Source organism: Paracoccidioides lutzii, assembly GCF_000150705.2.
Source record: "Paracoccidioides lutzii Pb01 unplaced genomic scaffold supercont2.36, whole genome shotgun sequence".
Lineage (NCBI taxonomy): Eukaryota > Fungi > Ascomycota > Eurotiomycetes > Onygenales > Ajellomycetaceae > Paracoccidioides > Paracoccidioides lutzii.
The window spans coordinates 77,604-94,538 of NW_015440982.1; the positions used below are offsets into that span (position 1 = coordinate 77,604).

Genomic DNA, 16,935 nt, shown 5'->3' on the forward strand with positions numbered 1-16,935 from the left:
ATGGAAAAATCGATAATAGAGAAGGTGTTCTTTTTTAAAGAGGCATGGGAGAAGGAAGGAAAAATAGCAAATGAAGGAATGAGAGAGGAACGCAAAACCAAAAAAGTTCAAATAGGCCAACACTGGAGAAGCGGAGATAAATCGGGCCAAACCAATCAAGATACGCGAACAAGAAAAAATGCAGATAGCCTAAATTGTTCGGAGGTAGAAAATAATAATAATAATAATAATAAATGGGCTGAATACGTCGAAGATGCTTTGCAGATGTCATTATAAAAGCACAGTTTCAAGCTGCTGCAAGGCATATACGGTAGGGAAAGAAGAAAGAAAAAGTTTATGTTTGAATAGACTGAAGCTGAAGGCGAAGGCGATGCAACAACGAAAGAAAACAAGGAATAAAACCTGATGAAGGGGCAACAGAAAGACAAAGGAATATAGAAAAAGGAAAGCAAAGTTGATGCTGGATGTGTCCGTTGACGATTCATATCGGCCAGGAGGGGGAAAGCGGTTGAGACAACCGTGAACCGGTGGGGATTGAAATTTGGTAGACACTTCGATTCCGCATAACTGGCAAAAAGCAAAAGGCGAGGCACAAAAATCAATGATCGCTCGCTGCGTTAAGTGTCGTAATCTTTTTTAAAGCCCATATTTCATGATAGATATTCATTGGCGGTCAGGTAAAGCATGACTCGTATACAGGGACAAAATAAATAATGGTAATAATAGTAGAGACTCATTGCACTTTAGCCTGCTGGTGAGAATAATAATAATAAAGAAGAAAATATGAAAATAGAAATGAAAATAGAACTGCAAAATACAGATTTGATATCTGCATAGGTTGTTGATGGAAAAATTTTCATCAACAAAGAAGCGAAGACTCGTGTTTTTTGGTTCGTTTATTTGTCATTGCCATGGAAGGAGAGAAGCTCTATTTTCCATCAATGTCTCATCGGAAACGTACTAATCATTAGAGGGTTTCTATAGAAAAGATGGAAAAAGACTATCGACGGCGAGGAACAACGGCTGCTTTCACGTTGGGCATACCAAGCGCTGTGCCACCCACAGGCCCACCAACGTTATCGACCAAGGGTTTCCGACGTTTATGGTCATAGGTGCTGTCGCCATTCTGGGTTTCGGAGAGAGGAGTTTGATCTTGCTCGTCGTCATCGCGCATGCGTTTTCCAGAACCATTTAATGACGGGTAGGCTGATGGGCCGTTTGAGGAGGTGGAGTATGAGTCTCCTGTTGTTCCATTGGTAGCAGCACCACGGGTATCACTCATTACATTGTAAAGATTACTGGAAGGCGGCGCGGGTCGTGGTGGAGTAGGGTATCCTGGTTGCCAGTGTGATTGGGTGCTGGTCCGTGCTGTGATCCTGTTATCGGAGCCATTTTGGTGAGATGTGGAATCCGTCAGCTCAGGAGAGAGGTGAGGGTGCTCACCCGAGAGGCTTGTTGCACTCGGATTTGTGGTGTATGTATATGAGCCACGGTTGGCACTGTAAGCAGTATTGTTGTCGTTGATATACTCGGATTCATTGTCATGATCTGCCTCTCCCTCACCCGGTCCATGGCTCACCTGTCCGTTTCCCTGGCTGTGAGAATATTGGTCAGCCCTGGTTTCATTGGGAATTGGCTCGCTTGTCACTTCCGTCCGTCCCGACGGAGGTCCCATTGAATGTTTGATATAAGGGTTCGTGGATATTGACTGTCCATACCTCGACATATTACTCTGCTGGGTTAGGGCGTGGTGTGATGCATACTGCGCTTGCGATGTAGGGGCTGCAGAATAGTAGGATTTAGAACTGTCATAGCTCTGCTGACCTTGATGATAAGACTGCATGCTCTGCAGGTTCGCACCCGGGGGTGTCGTCGCGGGTGTCGTTGGTATCGATCTTGCAGTCGTCAAACCCGTGTCGATTGAAAGAGCTTGTGAGCTCTGGACGCTACTTCCCATACTTTGTGGCGGCCATTCATAGGAGCCGCCGTGGTTTCCAATGCCGATTAAACTGGATGCGCTGGTTGGGGGAGTGGGGAATGTATGAGAACGATCTAACCCAGGACGAGCCGACCCAGAATGGGAGCCAATGGAATGAGGAGGCTGGGATAAATGGGATGTAAGCGGAGCGTGCATTGAATGATGATGATGCAAAGGTGAGGGTTGTCCTCCATGGGATGATCGAGAAGTCTGGCTAGTTTCAAAACGTCTCTGATCATTCCTAGTTGTGAGAGCGCCACCTCTGCTGGGCGGATTGGTAGGATGCGGGTAAAGTAGCGCTGAGATTTCATGTACAAACAATGGGTAAAGATCCTCTGTTATCTTTTCTTTATTTGCAAATTCTAAAGCACGTTCAAACGGGATCCTAGTGAGTATGTTAGCCGAAATATCTTTACCAGCGGATTAATCATAGATTGAAGTTTATATATACCAAACGCCCTTTAGATGCATTGGTCCGATCTTCACCACGTTGCGGACCTTCTCGCTCTTCAAAATACCATCTCGTCTTCCTCTTGTCATGCCAGCAACGTTGAGCAACTTCGTACCGTTGATCATTTGGTTGTCTAAGAAATATATTTGTCAGCCATAAAAAGAAAAAGGGGAGGACATAGTCGATATTTTGTGCATACGAACCTTCTCGCCGGGCAACGCAAACGCCTTTGGCCTCCACTTGAAAACACAGGCTTCCCTCGTCTTCCCATAATGTTGCTGTAACCCTCGGTTTTGCACCAGGAGGTGGTATTTGACCGGTAGTATCGAACGTATGAGTCAAATATGACTGACCATGGCTACTGGGACCTGGCATATATGCGTGAGAGCTGGGAGTATTTGCAGTCATTGCTTTAGATATTAATTAGCCTAATAAATTGGGTTTGAAGTCCCGGGGCAATTCGCCTCCCCTTGGAGTGGGCAAGATAAGACTATTTCAGGGACAAATCTTACCAGGTAAGGGTAGTATTTGAGCGGGTACATGGGCTGTCAGGGCATTTGTGACCGCCTGAGTAGCCGATTGTGGAGAGTTAACACCATTAGAATACCCATATGAAGGATAGGATGAACTGCCAGTCGAGGAGTAGGAGGAACCAGATTGCAGAACTGGAGGCTGGGAATACTGGTAAGGCGGTATCCCTGTTGCGGGAGTTCCGTGGGATGAGTATGGTTGTGCGGACGACAAATGTGATGTATGTACATCCAGGTAAGGCTGTGTCTGATTCATATTTCCAAGGGATGTTTGGCTGTGGCTATATCCGTCACTCACAGTCCCTCCAGCGATGTAATCCGGCTGGCTAGTAGACTCCAGGGAATATCGGGAAGGAACCCCACCTGCTCCGTCGGTGGACGAAGGAGGAGGGTTCTTGGCCTCGCCCGTAGGGCCCTGAGGAAAATAGCTGACCACAGCACCGGCGCTATTTGAGCCACTCGACGACGTTGTCAATATCGACGAGTCTTGAGAACCCGTTCGACCCGAAGCGGAGAGCGGCTGTGTGTGAGGAAAAGTAAGAGCAGGTAATTTGTCACTGCCTAACAACGGTCGTTCTGCAGCGTGATGATTGTACCAAGGGACGTCAATAGGGAATCGAGTTTGAACCTGGGATATCGACGGCAGCTCCAGCTTTTCGGTATTCGATCACACCGGCTAAAACAGGACGAGTTGATCCTGTAGGAGAATTGGATGTCACGTCGTTTGGCGATGAGACCACCGCAGACAATATAGGGTATTATGGGAAAACTAATTAATACCCGTTGCAATAGCGCAATGACTAAATTTTGATGGTAATCCTGTAAAGAGAACACGGCTGCGGCACTGGGTACTTCGGGGCTTGGGTGGTGGTTCCAATCAGGTGTTAAAACTGGAGAGGGAATCACTTCACCAGAGGTAAACACGCAATGGGACGTATCTGAAGCCTGTATGACAGGAATAGATAACTCTCAGGACAGCGTGCTGGGTTCGTTGAATCTTGAAATCGTTAAGGCCTTTTTTTTTTTTTTTAAGGGGGGGGGGGAAATATAGAAGAAACGAGGCGTCTAGGAGCACGAAAATGACAGAAGCCAAAAGGCTATCATAAATCACCAAAAAGCATCAAAAACAATCCACTGTAAAATGGCTTGTTCTGGTTCGTTTTGTCGTTATTCTGCGCTTCTCACGTCAGCGCAAACAGTAGAAAGCACAGACGAAATGGGCATCTGGTGGGTATCTTAGCGAAGATATGACGATATCTAAACCGAAATTGCGGGTTCAGAATCGAAACGCGCAAATGGAGGTGGAGGTTCGTTTCAAACACGGTATCAAAGCGCTTTGGAGGTTACTCGCTGCTCTGCATAAACGGGAAGATAAATCAAAATGGGACGATCGCGACAGCGGTGTACTTGAGCATTGGGCTCAGGCGAAGGAATAACGGTCTGGGAGTATCGGGAGACGGTGGCAAGATTTTGAAATCGTTTGTACAACCGAATGTGCGAGCGTCTAGCGGGTACAGACGGCAGATGCTAAAAGGGAAAACTGGCAGAAAATAGGACGAGCGAGCAGGCGAAATAGAAGACAGAACGTAAGAGGGTTAAATTGGTTGTTCGCGTGGCTATCGTAACAGTCGTTGCGGGTCGTAGATGGAGTTTAGTTTCCCTTTTCGTAAAATTCTTTTGTTTTCTCCTCTTTTTTTAAAAAAAATTCATTCTATTATTATGCTTTTTTAGTTTGGGGGGAAATGGCCTATTGCGTCCCTCGTCTTTTTTTCTTTCACATTGAAGTGAGGAGGGTGGAGTATGGAGGGAGTTTGTGTGTGCGTGCACGCTGTGAAAGACACGATCAGTAAACCAATCCGTGAGGTGCTGGAGGATCATTAATAACAGCTTGGTTACAACTGAACTGCCGGACTGACAGGATGATCGGAGAGGTATTCACTTAGAAAGCAGAAAATGATGGACGAAAGAAGAATAAAATGAAAAGTGGCTGGGAATCAAAAGAGGAAGAGGACGAGAAAAGAGACGAAAGTGACAGAAAAGGAGAAAGACAGCGGAGAGTGAGGAGAGGCAGGATGGGGAATCACAGTGAGTGGTTGGGGAGGCTTGATAAGCGGGCGAGGAAGCAGGAGGATGTGGAACAGAGAGAAAACGGAGAGAAATACAGAGAGAGTGGAGACGGCCTTACCTCACTTGCTCCCAGTCCAACCTAGCAGAAGATCATATATGGAAAAAGTGGAGGCTGGGGGGAGGGGGAAGAGAGGGAGGGAGGGGGGGGGAGAGAAGGGATGAAAGATTTCTGTTGTAGCAAACGCTAGAGAGCGACGGGAGCTGGGCCAAGCAGTGGTAGGCAGGTGGATACTGAGCCTGGAAAAGGCGGAGCTTTGTTATGGCGGTTGATGCTGGTAGTTATGCTGATGCTGCCAAACTGGAGGCGAATTATGATTATGATTATGATTATGATTATTATTGCTTGCTTGCTGGTGGCTGCCTCTCTTTGATAACGACAATGGGCCAGCACTCCCCGAGTGAGAGCGAGAAGGACCTCACGCTCCAGAAATCAGAAATCCCAATGGTCAGCTAAGACTAATATTGACCAGCCAGGCCAGCTAGAGGGCGGAGGAGGATCCTAGGATATTATTATTATCTTTAAAATGCGCAAAAGTCGGATGAGAGAGAAAGGAAGATGAGGATATACTCTGCCAGATACAACCAAGAAGAAGTTTCCCTTTTTTTTTTTTTTTTTTTTTTTTTTTAATTATCATTATTTTTTTATTATTATTATTATATTCAAGAGAGGAAAAGAAAAAGCAAAAAAAAAAAAAAAAAAAAAAAAAAAAAAAAAAAAAAAAGAGGGAAAAAGCAAAAAAACAAAAATACCACCAACCTCACGATTTTAGTGTGAGCCGGACGCCAAAAGACGAAACTTGAGAGGAGGAAGTTGAGGAGGTTGGGATCGGATGAGGCTTGGAGATCGGCTGCGGGATTGGCCCAGCGGAGATAACAAGAATTGTCTTCCCATACACAAGATAATCTTCCAAGGAATTGAAGAAAAATAGGTGAGGGATGAAGAAGGGGAGCGAGGTCTAGATAAAAGGGAAAAAGTAAGAGAGATAGGGCATGATTGTTTCTCTTCCCTCATTTCTGAGTTGGGTCGTCGACTTTCTTTCTGGGCCGTTAAATATTAATTAAATTAGTATTTGAATGCATCTGCTGCCTCTTCGGTGTTATCGTATCATACTATCTGTACCGCACCTAAGGTATTTTTATGATCTATCTCGAATGTTTTCTTTTTCCTCTTTTTCTTCCCTGTTTTCGTTTGCGTATTATCCGGTTGGTACCCATACGTAATACGGTACAGTACAGTTCAGTACCATACGAACGACGTATGATTATATTAGAGCCAACAGATGCTGGTTTTGCGCGACCTCAACAAAACTCTCAGCTCTTCTGCCCCTTGCAAAAACGCGGGCCAAGGTTCATCTAAAGAAAAATAAACTCATTGAACAGCAGTTGAAACCTTACCTCGTCCTTCTTATTTCTCCGTTCTCTTCCTCATCTTCAATTGTGTTGAACTGCGGATCAGCGTGTCAAAGGCGTGGCCCAGCAAGCCAGGCAGGCTGATCGCACTTTTACCATTCATTAGTCTACGAAAAGTTCCGAGGTTTCGATGAGGCTGTTTCCAAGGGTCCTTTATATCATCGCACTTGTGCCAGATGCTGAACCGTCATCTTCTTACATTGCTGTCTGGATATCTACACACTCGCAACGGATATATATCTTACTCCGTTCTTGCATAAATACCATATATGCTCATGTGTACTCCGTACAGTGCATGCATGATCCGTGCCATGTAGGGTTCTACATACTTTTGAAGGGACATATATCAAAGGCTTAATTTAACTCAATCATCAATGTCAGTCATTGTCCTCTCTCAAGAATGGAAATGACAGCTCTTGAATAATGGGTATCAAGCATTGCACTATACCAATCCGCGTGTTGGTTAACTCTGCAGAAATTTGAAAAAAAACAAATTTCTCTCTCTCTCTCTTTGACTCAGTTTGGCCATCTGAGCTGATAGAAATTACCCCTTTCCCGTTATCGATGACGGAGCTGAAGGTGAAAGATCAGTTGTATGATGCCCAATCCCCACAGAGAGAATTAGCTGAAGTTTAACAAATATTCATTCTTCCCCTCTTCCCTTAGAGAGTAGAAGAAAGGGAAGAAACGATATACGCACCGAACCAATAGAAGGTCAAAAATAAGAATGACCCAATACCAAGGTAGATTCCCGCTTTCACCTTTCTTTTTCATGCAGAGAGAGTGGACTCACCCAACCCAACCCTCCGGTTCTTCTTCCAGATGAGTTATGTCGTGTATTTTCCTAGGTGAGATAAGATCTCCGTAGAATGAGGGGAAAGGACAGTTTTTACATCAACAGGCATAAAAATAAGACCATACCAGCCATGCTCCGGGGAGAAGAGGAGCGGGAACCCGAAGAGGCGGGATGAGGAAAATGAGCTTTTTCTTTGAACAAAGAACTTTCCATGAGAGATGAGCCAATGGGCTGAGAATTAGAAGTTTTGGTTATGCAATTTGTGCTTAGGGTTCCAATTCTCCTTCGTCTTGATCAAATGACAACAGGAGCCGGGTGACACAAGGGGGAAATTGGGAAAATTTACCCATCAGCCACCAGTTAAACATGGTATTCTAGATATTAAATCTCCGGTATCTAGATGCATTACATACAAGAATCAGCCACATATATAAAAAGGAGAAAGAAAAGAGTTAAAGAACCGAAATTTTGCTTGAGCGAAAAAGAAACAAAGAAAGATAAAACCTAGAACTCCAGGCAAACAAGGGGGGAAAGAAAAAGAAAGGAAAAGAATGAACAGGTTGTGGGTACGTACTCCGGCCTCCGGAATATGTACGGCAACGGTCCCAAGGGACGAGGAGATGGTGGCGGTGAAAGTCATGCCAATAAGTGCTCAATGAAGAATCAATAATGCAGGCACCTGCCCGGGAAGAAAAGAGAAAGGAGAAGAATCAAACATTCTGTACCGAGATAGCTAATGCTGTGCCAGCAAAGATTCCACAGCGGCATTCACTCTTTGAACGACGTCTAAAATGTTTAAGTGAATAAGAGATCCATCTAAGAAAAAAGGGGTGGGGGAGGACGAAGATGATATCACCCAAAGAAACAAAAAGCAGTCAAGGAGTGATCATTTCTGTCTCTCACAAAAAAAAGGGGGGGAAATAATTAAAAAAAATAAATAAATAAAAAAATAACAAAAAAAATAGGATAGAAATCCCCTTTCATAACCTGCTTAGTCAGACTTAGCTGCAAAAGAAGCAGAAAATTTCGAGTTATCACCCAAAGTCAATAGTTATCGTCTCGGAGGTTTGAACGGCGACCATGGCTGCTGAGGAGTTGGCCGGCACTTTCCCGCCATCCTTGTGACAGGTCATCCAAGGATAGGATTCCCCAACATTTACGGATGTACCGTACGTAGTTCACACATGGTGGGTCTCCATACCTAGTACCTAATGGAAAGACTCCATCTATGCTAGATCGTGGGTAAGGGGGTAAAGCCGTAGTTGACAAGGAGATTCGCCTTCAAATTGCAGATGTCAACATCAGACACTACGGCGGCGGGAAGGGGGGCAACTCAGAGAATTTCAGAGGAGAAAAATAGGAAAAGGAAATGCAAAATAATAAGGAGGAAAATCCCTGATTCAACGATATTCTCCTTGCTCTTTTTCCGATTTCTTTTTCAGATGGTAGTTAATCCCGAGGTTGGATTTTCTTTTATCTTCTTGGTTGCACCAAACCCAAGGGGAAAAATTCTTTCCCCCAGTCAAGATGGAAATTTGTTGGTGTAAGCGAAGCTTTTAATTAATTTCACTGAACTTGCCAGGCTTTCTATTTGAGGGAAGGTTGGTGAGCATCAAATGACGATGTGAATAACCTTGGAATACGATTTTCAGAATGATTGAGATTACCTTGCCCAGCAATAAGATAATCGCGTCCACTATGTTTCCTCGAAGAATTATACCTGGAGTGGCGGGCACCTGAAAGGAAGAAGGCCAGAAAGGGCCCGGACTTTTCTTTCCAAGATGCATAGAACCTGCCAACAAGCCCTCGATAGGCTGGGATACAGCGCAATACCTAAATATGAGTTAGGCCCAACCGATTGGATGGAAAAGGCTACGAAGTGGGTAGCGAAAGGAATCGACGTGGTCTCCAGCCGCCTATCCAATAGCATGTCGACAAGACGATTTTTTATATGATGCAGTTGGGAGAGACACGTAGGTCCTCTCCCAGGTTGACTTCTGAGAGAGAAAAGAAGGTGTAACTCATTCCCACATAACTACAGAGTACGGAGACTGAAGATGGATGAGAGAACTTACTGTGGCTTTCAATTCTCCTCCTTCAATTGGTCGGTGGGAGAACGGCAAGAGAGCTTGAATCTACCTGAAGATAACAAATGGCGTAGTTTGAGCTAAGAATCGGTCTTCTGTTTGGCTCCGCGTGTTTGGCCCAGTGTTGGGTGAAACTTCAAATTTAGGGCTTCGGGTCGATCAAAACAGAGCCGCTTGTTCCACCCGTACCCAGAAAAACAGCTCCGTGGTCTGTAATATGGAATACACATTTTCGGGTTTAATTACCTACAGATACATACTGTCACAGTACGATAATACATACGCATATCGAAACAGCTGGTCGGTCAATGTCATCATGACCAGGGTCCAATCCATAAGATAACTTCCCAATTCCCGCCAGGTCAAGGCCCAGGAACTCAGTATCATCAAGCTCGAAGCGAAGCGGCAAAAGCTAGAGAGAATAACTCAACCCTTGGAAAAGCACTGGTACAGGGATTACCCCCATTACCGTCCAGGGATTGACAAAAGAGGGGTAAACCGCTCTGAAAGCTACCTAGGTACTTTAATACTGTAAGTAGAAGAAAGGGACAACGCATCATTAAGCTGATCAGATGTCATTAAAAGTTCACTGATAAGTTTTAAAATATATACATTACTTTAAACGTCAAGCTTTTGCAGACGGAACCAGGCAGCATCAATCTACTCAATTCTGCCTAAATTTAAGATGGCGAGAAACAGAAAAGGGGCAAGCAATCAGATCTTAGTGTTAGTTGGGTTCTGTGCCCGTTTTTCACTTTAACGATGAAGTGGCACTGTGGGGCTGGGGACAATTCCCAGCAACCAGCTTCATACCTGACGTTTGTTGCTATCATTACCTGGTGGCAGTTCCCGACTCCCCGATTCATCAATAAAAGAAAAGGGCTACGTAATCTCTGAAAAATCAATCATCGTCCCCATCATCCACATCGATATTAATTATCCCATCATCAAATCATGAGGTTCTCGAGTAAAGCAGAACCAAAGAAGACGGCCTCGCTGTTGAGCCGAGGCAAAGGCTTTACCCCGTCTGTCTCCCGCTGCGGGTAAACTGCCACAGCATTTCGTGCAGCTACGTGCAGATATATACACAGAAAAGTACCGTACATAGATTATAAATAGAAATAAATTCTTTCGAGTTTGCGATTAATTGGAATAACGAGGAGAAAACTAGCAAAGGATATCGAATCGGTACTGGAGTTAGATTGACTCTGCGCAGAAAAAGCAGGGGTTGTTTGCACCGATACCTTTTTTTTTTTAGAAATGTGAGGCAACGGTGAAGAGGTTGAGAAATCACGAGATAAGAGTAATCCACGTAAAGCGGAAGGACAAAGGCACTGGTTAAGGAAACCTTGGAGGGGAAAGTCTGACGATCAATGCATGAGACTAAGGGGTTGATATCGTCGTTCAACAGGGCTCTGCTCGAATAAAGGTTCGTAACTACTAGGGAGGAGGCTTCTGAACAATGAACCAGTGACAGAGCTGGACTGATAGGGTTGGTTTTGTATTTTCCTCATTGAGCACTCCATTCCGGTATTTTCTGCAGTAACCTTGTTGACATATGGGTGTAAAACGTCGTTCTCGTGTTCAAATCAATCACCAGATATCATTTTTTTGTTTGATATCCGAAACATTCAAACTCAGAAAACTGAACACCCCAGCCAGCCACGACCGCCGCGGATGACAAGACGTATCAGAGATAGAGTGGAGATCCCCCACGGAGAGATATAACAACCTTAGCATATTTTCCCCGTCCCTCGAGTTGGACTCCAGAGATGACCCCGTTTAGCCATGTGGATTGCACCCTCACCTGCTTCCTCTCCTACATATCCGTGTCTTAATGCAGGACAAGCAGAACCGGGAGGCCTAAGGTAGAGTTAAAAATATTTAGAAGGTTAGCAAGCTTCCTAATTAGCAGTCGTGGGGTCCATGCACTGCAAGTTGCTTGAGAAGGAGAGAGGACCAAAATAGCATGTTCCTGTCATGTTTCTGTCACCCCCATTTGAGTCATGTAGGTAAGTTACTTAAGAGCCGTTAATAAGAGATTTCCTTCACGGCTCGCGAGTTTCAGTTTGCCAACAGAGCAGACCCAGAGCAACGATCAAACTCTTTTCCAGTTCTTGAGAGTTCAACGTATCACACCAGTGGATCCAACCGCGGGCGTCACGGGGAGTTGAGGTGACCGCCTTTTCGACCAGCCACCTGCTCTCCTGACAAACGAATGGAACCACGAAAACGATGTGACCGAGGAGATTTTTCCAGCCTTGTCAATAATGTCCAATGACTTATTTTTTTTTCTGTTTGTTTCTGGTTTTGAAAGGATTTTTTTTTCTTTTTTTTGGATTTTCAAGAATCATCTGATTGTCACGTCCCACATGCGGTCAGCGATTGATGGCCGATTGAGATAAATAACAAATGAGCCCTACAGGGCGCGGAGGCTCAACAAAACGTAGAGTTATTGTCGTCCAGAAAGAATTTTCCCAAAGGTAACACTATATTTGAACAATTATTTACCAAAGTTCTGATATGCCATCATCCTCCCCAAACTAAAGAAAATAAGAAGAGAGAGCCATTGCTGCTCATTAGCAGCTTCAACTCACTTGGTGCTGGCGGTGTCCGTCTAACTTGAAACTCTCTGATAACACTATCGAGCTTTTAAGGGTCGAGGACACCTGAGGACAATGAAGGGCTATTTGTCTAAGGATCATTTGAATTTTTCTATCTTTTGGTCTTATCAGCAGCGGCAGCTTGAAGCTCCTAAACCAACAAGAATCCAGAATCAACTCAAGAGACTTGGATACCTGCAATTCCCCATGACTGGTGTAAGGATATCGCCGATAATTGCACATACAACAAGGAGCATGGACATTGTGGGGCGATTGAGAGGAAGTATCAAGTCCATTTCTTCCACTCTTCTTATCAGCTCTTGGGGGATTTGCTTTATGTTGTAGCATTTTCATTAAAGATGAGATACCTGTATTACTCCTGCTCTTACGTGCAAACGCCTTTTACGTGCTGTTACGGAGATCTTCATGACACGAATACAGTATGAATTGTACAGTACGATACCTATTGTGCGTTATAGAACCAATACGAGCACTTACCGATTTTTTACCTCATGCCAGGAACGAGCTATAAAATACAAGCACCAGCCCCAACGCATATCAAACGGAGGAGGGTACAAATGGCACTGCTATTGCTTAACCTCACACCGTGCATGATATTACATGTTTTGTAAATCTGGGGTATCCAAACCCAATCTAGTGCAAACCTAAATCTCAAGGCAAAAATGAAGAGAGCAAAGCCAAAGAACGACGATTCTGAAGAGAAAGTTGCGCTCACCAGTTCAACTTACAACTTGAAGTCACCAAGATAGCATTGACATGCCTTATCAATAGCGGTGTTTCGGTGCCTTCTAAACTTCCATCTCGCTTCGTTCCTCATTGACAGGCCAACATCCACAGGGACAGAGGACATGACTGACCAAATTGTGGTTCCAAGTAAAACCTGACTAGAGCTGCGCCATATGGCAGCCATCCATGGGAAATGGTTTTTCGTCCAAAACTCTTTCCACGCTCTCAAAGGAGCAAACGGAAATATTGAAATGGAAGAAATACCTTGCATGGTTCATATTTGAGTACGGAATCATTGGCAAACGTATCTCGAGGGGAATTAGCAACTGGTAACTGCAGTGCCAATAGAGCGGTTCCATAGTTCATTCAGTAGAAGCAGGTCCCCGCCTCCAAGTCGTGACAACGACCATATCACCATTGATTTTTTTTTTTTTAATAGGGCAGCTGTTGCTTAAGAGGTTATCTTGATGACATTAAGTTCAATAAGCTGGAGTATGCACTTCTCTTACAGGGAATGGGATCGTTTTAATGTATTTACTCCCATTGCCAGCCCGTATATCTGGTTGAGCCTCTTTTCCGTCACGGGATTTGCTGGTACCACACCTTTTACTTATCTCTAGCTTTATTATCATTGTTGGGTTTGGTGAGAAGTTTTTGAAAGAGTTTTAATGTGCATCATGGTGTAAGAGCAGGAGGTGTACACATTGTTAGTTGATGTATAACTATATGTATGAATCAGAATTGGCTTAGCCAGAATCCAACTAAACAAAAGGTCATTATTCAAGAGATTCAAATACCGTGTTTAGTAGATGGAATACTCTGATTCAATCATTTTATTTCTATCTTGATGAAAGATATCTCACAAGAGTCTAAAGCTCGAATTAATTAAACAATGAAGTGTTTAAATATCAAGATCTTTATTTGATCTGCTCTTGAATGGATCTCTTTGTAACCTCCACCCCATTGCGAACACTTACCCACACACTCACACACACACGTTCAAATGAAATCTTCAGCTGAGAGAAAGCCATCAAGGAATAGCAGAAAAAGAAAACGACATTCAAAAGAAGGGTTTCATACAGGGACCTCGTAAATGCGAGATATGCACACAAACACGAAATAAATGAATTATTCTTCCCCGCATACTCCCCCATGCAGGAGTTGAACCACATGCCATGTGCCTGTTAGGCGATCCTCTCGGGGGGGGTATGAATATGGTAATGTACAGACTGTGAGAATACTCGAAAGATCTGCTTGAGAGATCAGCTCGAGTTGTTGCTATTAATGAACAGTTATATGTTTATTTTGTGAGGAGACATGAGAAGAGCTCTTCTTGGAGGATAACTGACATTGTTGTATGTATCCAACCAACAGCTCTTTACCCCGCTTTCATCGCTGTGGATACGGCACATGAGCATCATATTGTATTGAATATCAAATATTATCATGTCGTAGTCAATATATGTCCATGAATTAATTGCATTCAATGCAACTAGAGATATCCGGTTATTTTTAGCTGAACGCTACTTAATGCTCGGCTACGGTAGCTAAAAATGAATCACCAATCCCCGCTTGTGTTGCAGCATCTTCAGTGATAAAAATCTCCTTAACTGCAAGGGCAGCTGGAAGGCTTCGTCATAGGCTTGTACCCGACTTGTCAGCTGCAAGAGCAGAATTAACCTTGCATTGCATTCTTCCATGAAGACTTCTGCTTAAGATAGTTTTCAAAAATATGCAGGTATCAGATCATGTATGCACAGCGGAAGTTAGGGCTTCAGCAAATGTCCGCCTCGATCTCCTACTTTTAAGTTACATCCTTTTCCAGTCCACTTTCTGCAGAAGACATTGTAGTCCGTAGTTTGCCACCCAGAGAGCCCCTAACACGCTTGGTTAATGCTTTAGCGAGACTGAAAGAGGTTTTATCTAAGAAGCCTTGTCTATATACTGTACTTAGTATCCCGAGGTCATCGGTTGAGATAATAATAACTCTGGACGGGCAGCCGTAGCCAAATGCGGATACAAGTGATCCCCTGCAGAGGTGCCCGCCACGATGTGGCAGAAAGGAGACTCTGTTTCAAGCTTAAGAATAGCATACCAGTGAGATATGGATGCGATTATTTTTTATATCTCGCCAGAAACGAAAGTGGATAGATAGATAACGTGTCTCGATCCTTCACTTAACTCTTTTTTCTCTTTTTTCTTCTACATGATAACATTTATAAATAGGGCGCACGGGTCTTGGACGATAATGTGTTGGTAATCGGAGTGTATTATTCTTAGGTCACTGGCACATGAAAGCGGAGATATCTTCCCTGATCAATAGGATATAAATATGCCTTGTATTGCCTTTGCTAAAACATCCTTCAAAAGTAAGTCAATGGTGTGATGTTTGCTGTAAGCATTTCTTGAAAAAACTGGAAAGAAAAGAAGTGCCCAACCTTTTTACACTTGTCATATGTTATTATTGCAACCCCACCGTTGCAACCCTGCCGAGCACCTCTCACTAAGTGCTTTCATGAGCAATAATGAAGAAATACAAACAGCGAACTGAGGGTGACGCGCCCTGTCTCTCATCAACAGGTTTACCCCCCTCAATGGCTTCTCAACCCCAGGTCGATGTCACGGATAACAGAGAACTGCAGTTCTCTGGTAAAGGGTTTTCTTCCAGAGGTTTTAAACGGGCACTGAACCCTAAAATGGGAAGAACCACAATGACGACTACGCAGCAGAGGCTAGTTGATAGTTTCGTCGTGGAGTTTAGATTGTTGAACGTATTGTATAATGAATGCTACCAAAATGGCAAAGATGATCTGCAACGAGTTTGGGCTCAAGCCATTCCGTACTGAAAATACCAAGTACAGTAGTAGCACCGGCTGTGGATACGGTACGTATGGAACAATTATACTAGCGTATGTTAGATGGGGGTATTAGTGACCGCCGTACGAGAACGACAACGGTCATTTGTAGATACCCACTTCGTCCAGTATAGCTCCGATTGAAGCCCGGCTTGGACTGAGGTTTAAAGGTCCAACGCGGAATATGATGGGACATGCGATTTAATACCGGTGTTGCCTCTACACAGTAGATCAGGAATCACGAATGCGGACCATCACTACCCTGTTCGTGAATTGGATGCTCGTGCGGGGCGGAGAAAATGACCCCTGGGTTTTCCTTACGCACCAACACACTGGCAGCCCAGTCCGTCTCACTCTTGAACCAGATAAGAATATACTCCGTATGCACTAGGATTTTCCATCGCTTTTCAGAGCCTTGTTTGCCAGATTACTTGGTGGATTTCACGGAGCTGCTCTTCTCATATTGGATGAACAAATACCGAAGCCCAATATCCGATGTTGGCCGGTTTTGATACCAACCAGGTCAATTACTCGTGTGACGGACATACAGGGTCTTTGTTTGCCTCGAATTCTTTATCAAGGGTTTGGTGTTTAGTTCGGGTGGAGTATGCGTGGAAATGTCATAGTGGGTCAAGGAAGAAATGAATGGAATAATAGTGGAGGAACACAGATCAAGCTGGGGAAATAGAAGAAAGCAATGGAATTGATGCGAGATTCTGTCCCTGCACGAATACAACATTTTGCCCCAAAGAAACCATGATAATTGGCCAGGGAGAACAGCCTGAACAGCACACCAACAACAGTTCAGGCATCGTCAGAGACTCACCAGATTGAATTACAATAACCCTTTGCACAGCAACGAGCGTCGAGCGGTCCGATCAAACAGGGAATGGAAAGAAAACAAAACAAAAACAAAAACAAAAACAAAAAAAAAAAAAAAAAAAAAAAAAAAAAAAAAACCCTTCGTGTCTAGCCCGGTCTGATGGATCAACAGACTTGAAAGCGACGATGACGTTGCCTCCAATTACGGCAGAAGCAAATCGAGAGCAAAGGCGTGGAACAGGATGGATGAATTTTGGCTTCGTTGATCGCCAGCGAACAGAACTCCTGAATTGGGATAGCGCCGAGGCTGAGCTTGTCAATTGCAGGACGTGGTGCTGATCGACTGGCGGTGGAAGCGACCACGTATGTGACACGCTGACCATCGAGAAATATCCATGAAATCCTCCCGTCAAGCGTGACTTATTGGTTATGTTAGTCGAGAACTCTGCCAGGGATAACTATTCTTAGTTGATATGACGAAAGGCCGATTCAGCGTCCAAACTCTGGGCTACTGACAAGCTGCCTCCTC

The 16,935-nt window shown here is 44.2% G+C and overlaps 2 protein-coding genes across 2 annotated transcripts; one reads left to right on the forward strand and one right to left on the reverse strand.

Moving 5' to 3' along the window:
* Nucleotides 1-1,000: 1,000 nt before the first annotated feature.
* Nucleotides 1,001-4,183, reverse strand: PAAG_08500 (cell pattern formation-associated protein stuA; the record flags this gene model as incomplete). The annotated part of the gene is made up of 5 exons (XM_015846530.1): nucleotides 1,001-2,363; nucleotides 2,430-2,562; nucleotides 2,633-2,839; nucleotides 2,942-3,611; nucleotides 4,145-4,183. 5 exons carry the CDS (start codon nucleotides 4,181-4,183, stop codon nucleotides 1,001-1,003), a joined length of 2,412 nt encoding a protein of 803 aa, XP_015701194.1.
* Nucleotides 4,184-5,345: 1,162 nt separating this feature from the next.
* PAAG_08501 (hypothetical protein) lies at nucleotides 5,346-5,540 on the forward strand (the record flags this gene model as incomplete). Its single annotated transcript, XM_002789530.2, has 1 exon — nucleotides 5,346-5,540. One exon carries the CDS (start codon nucleotides 5,346-5,348, stop codon nucleotides 5,538-5,540), a length of 195 nt encoding a protein of 64 aa, XP_002789576.2.
* Nucleotides 5,541-16,935: the final 11,395 nt, after the last annotated feature.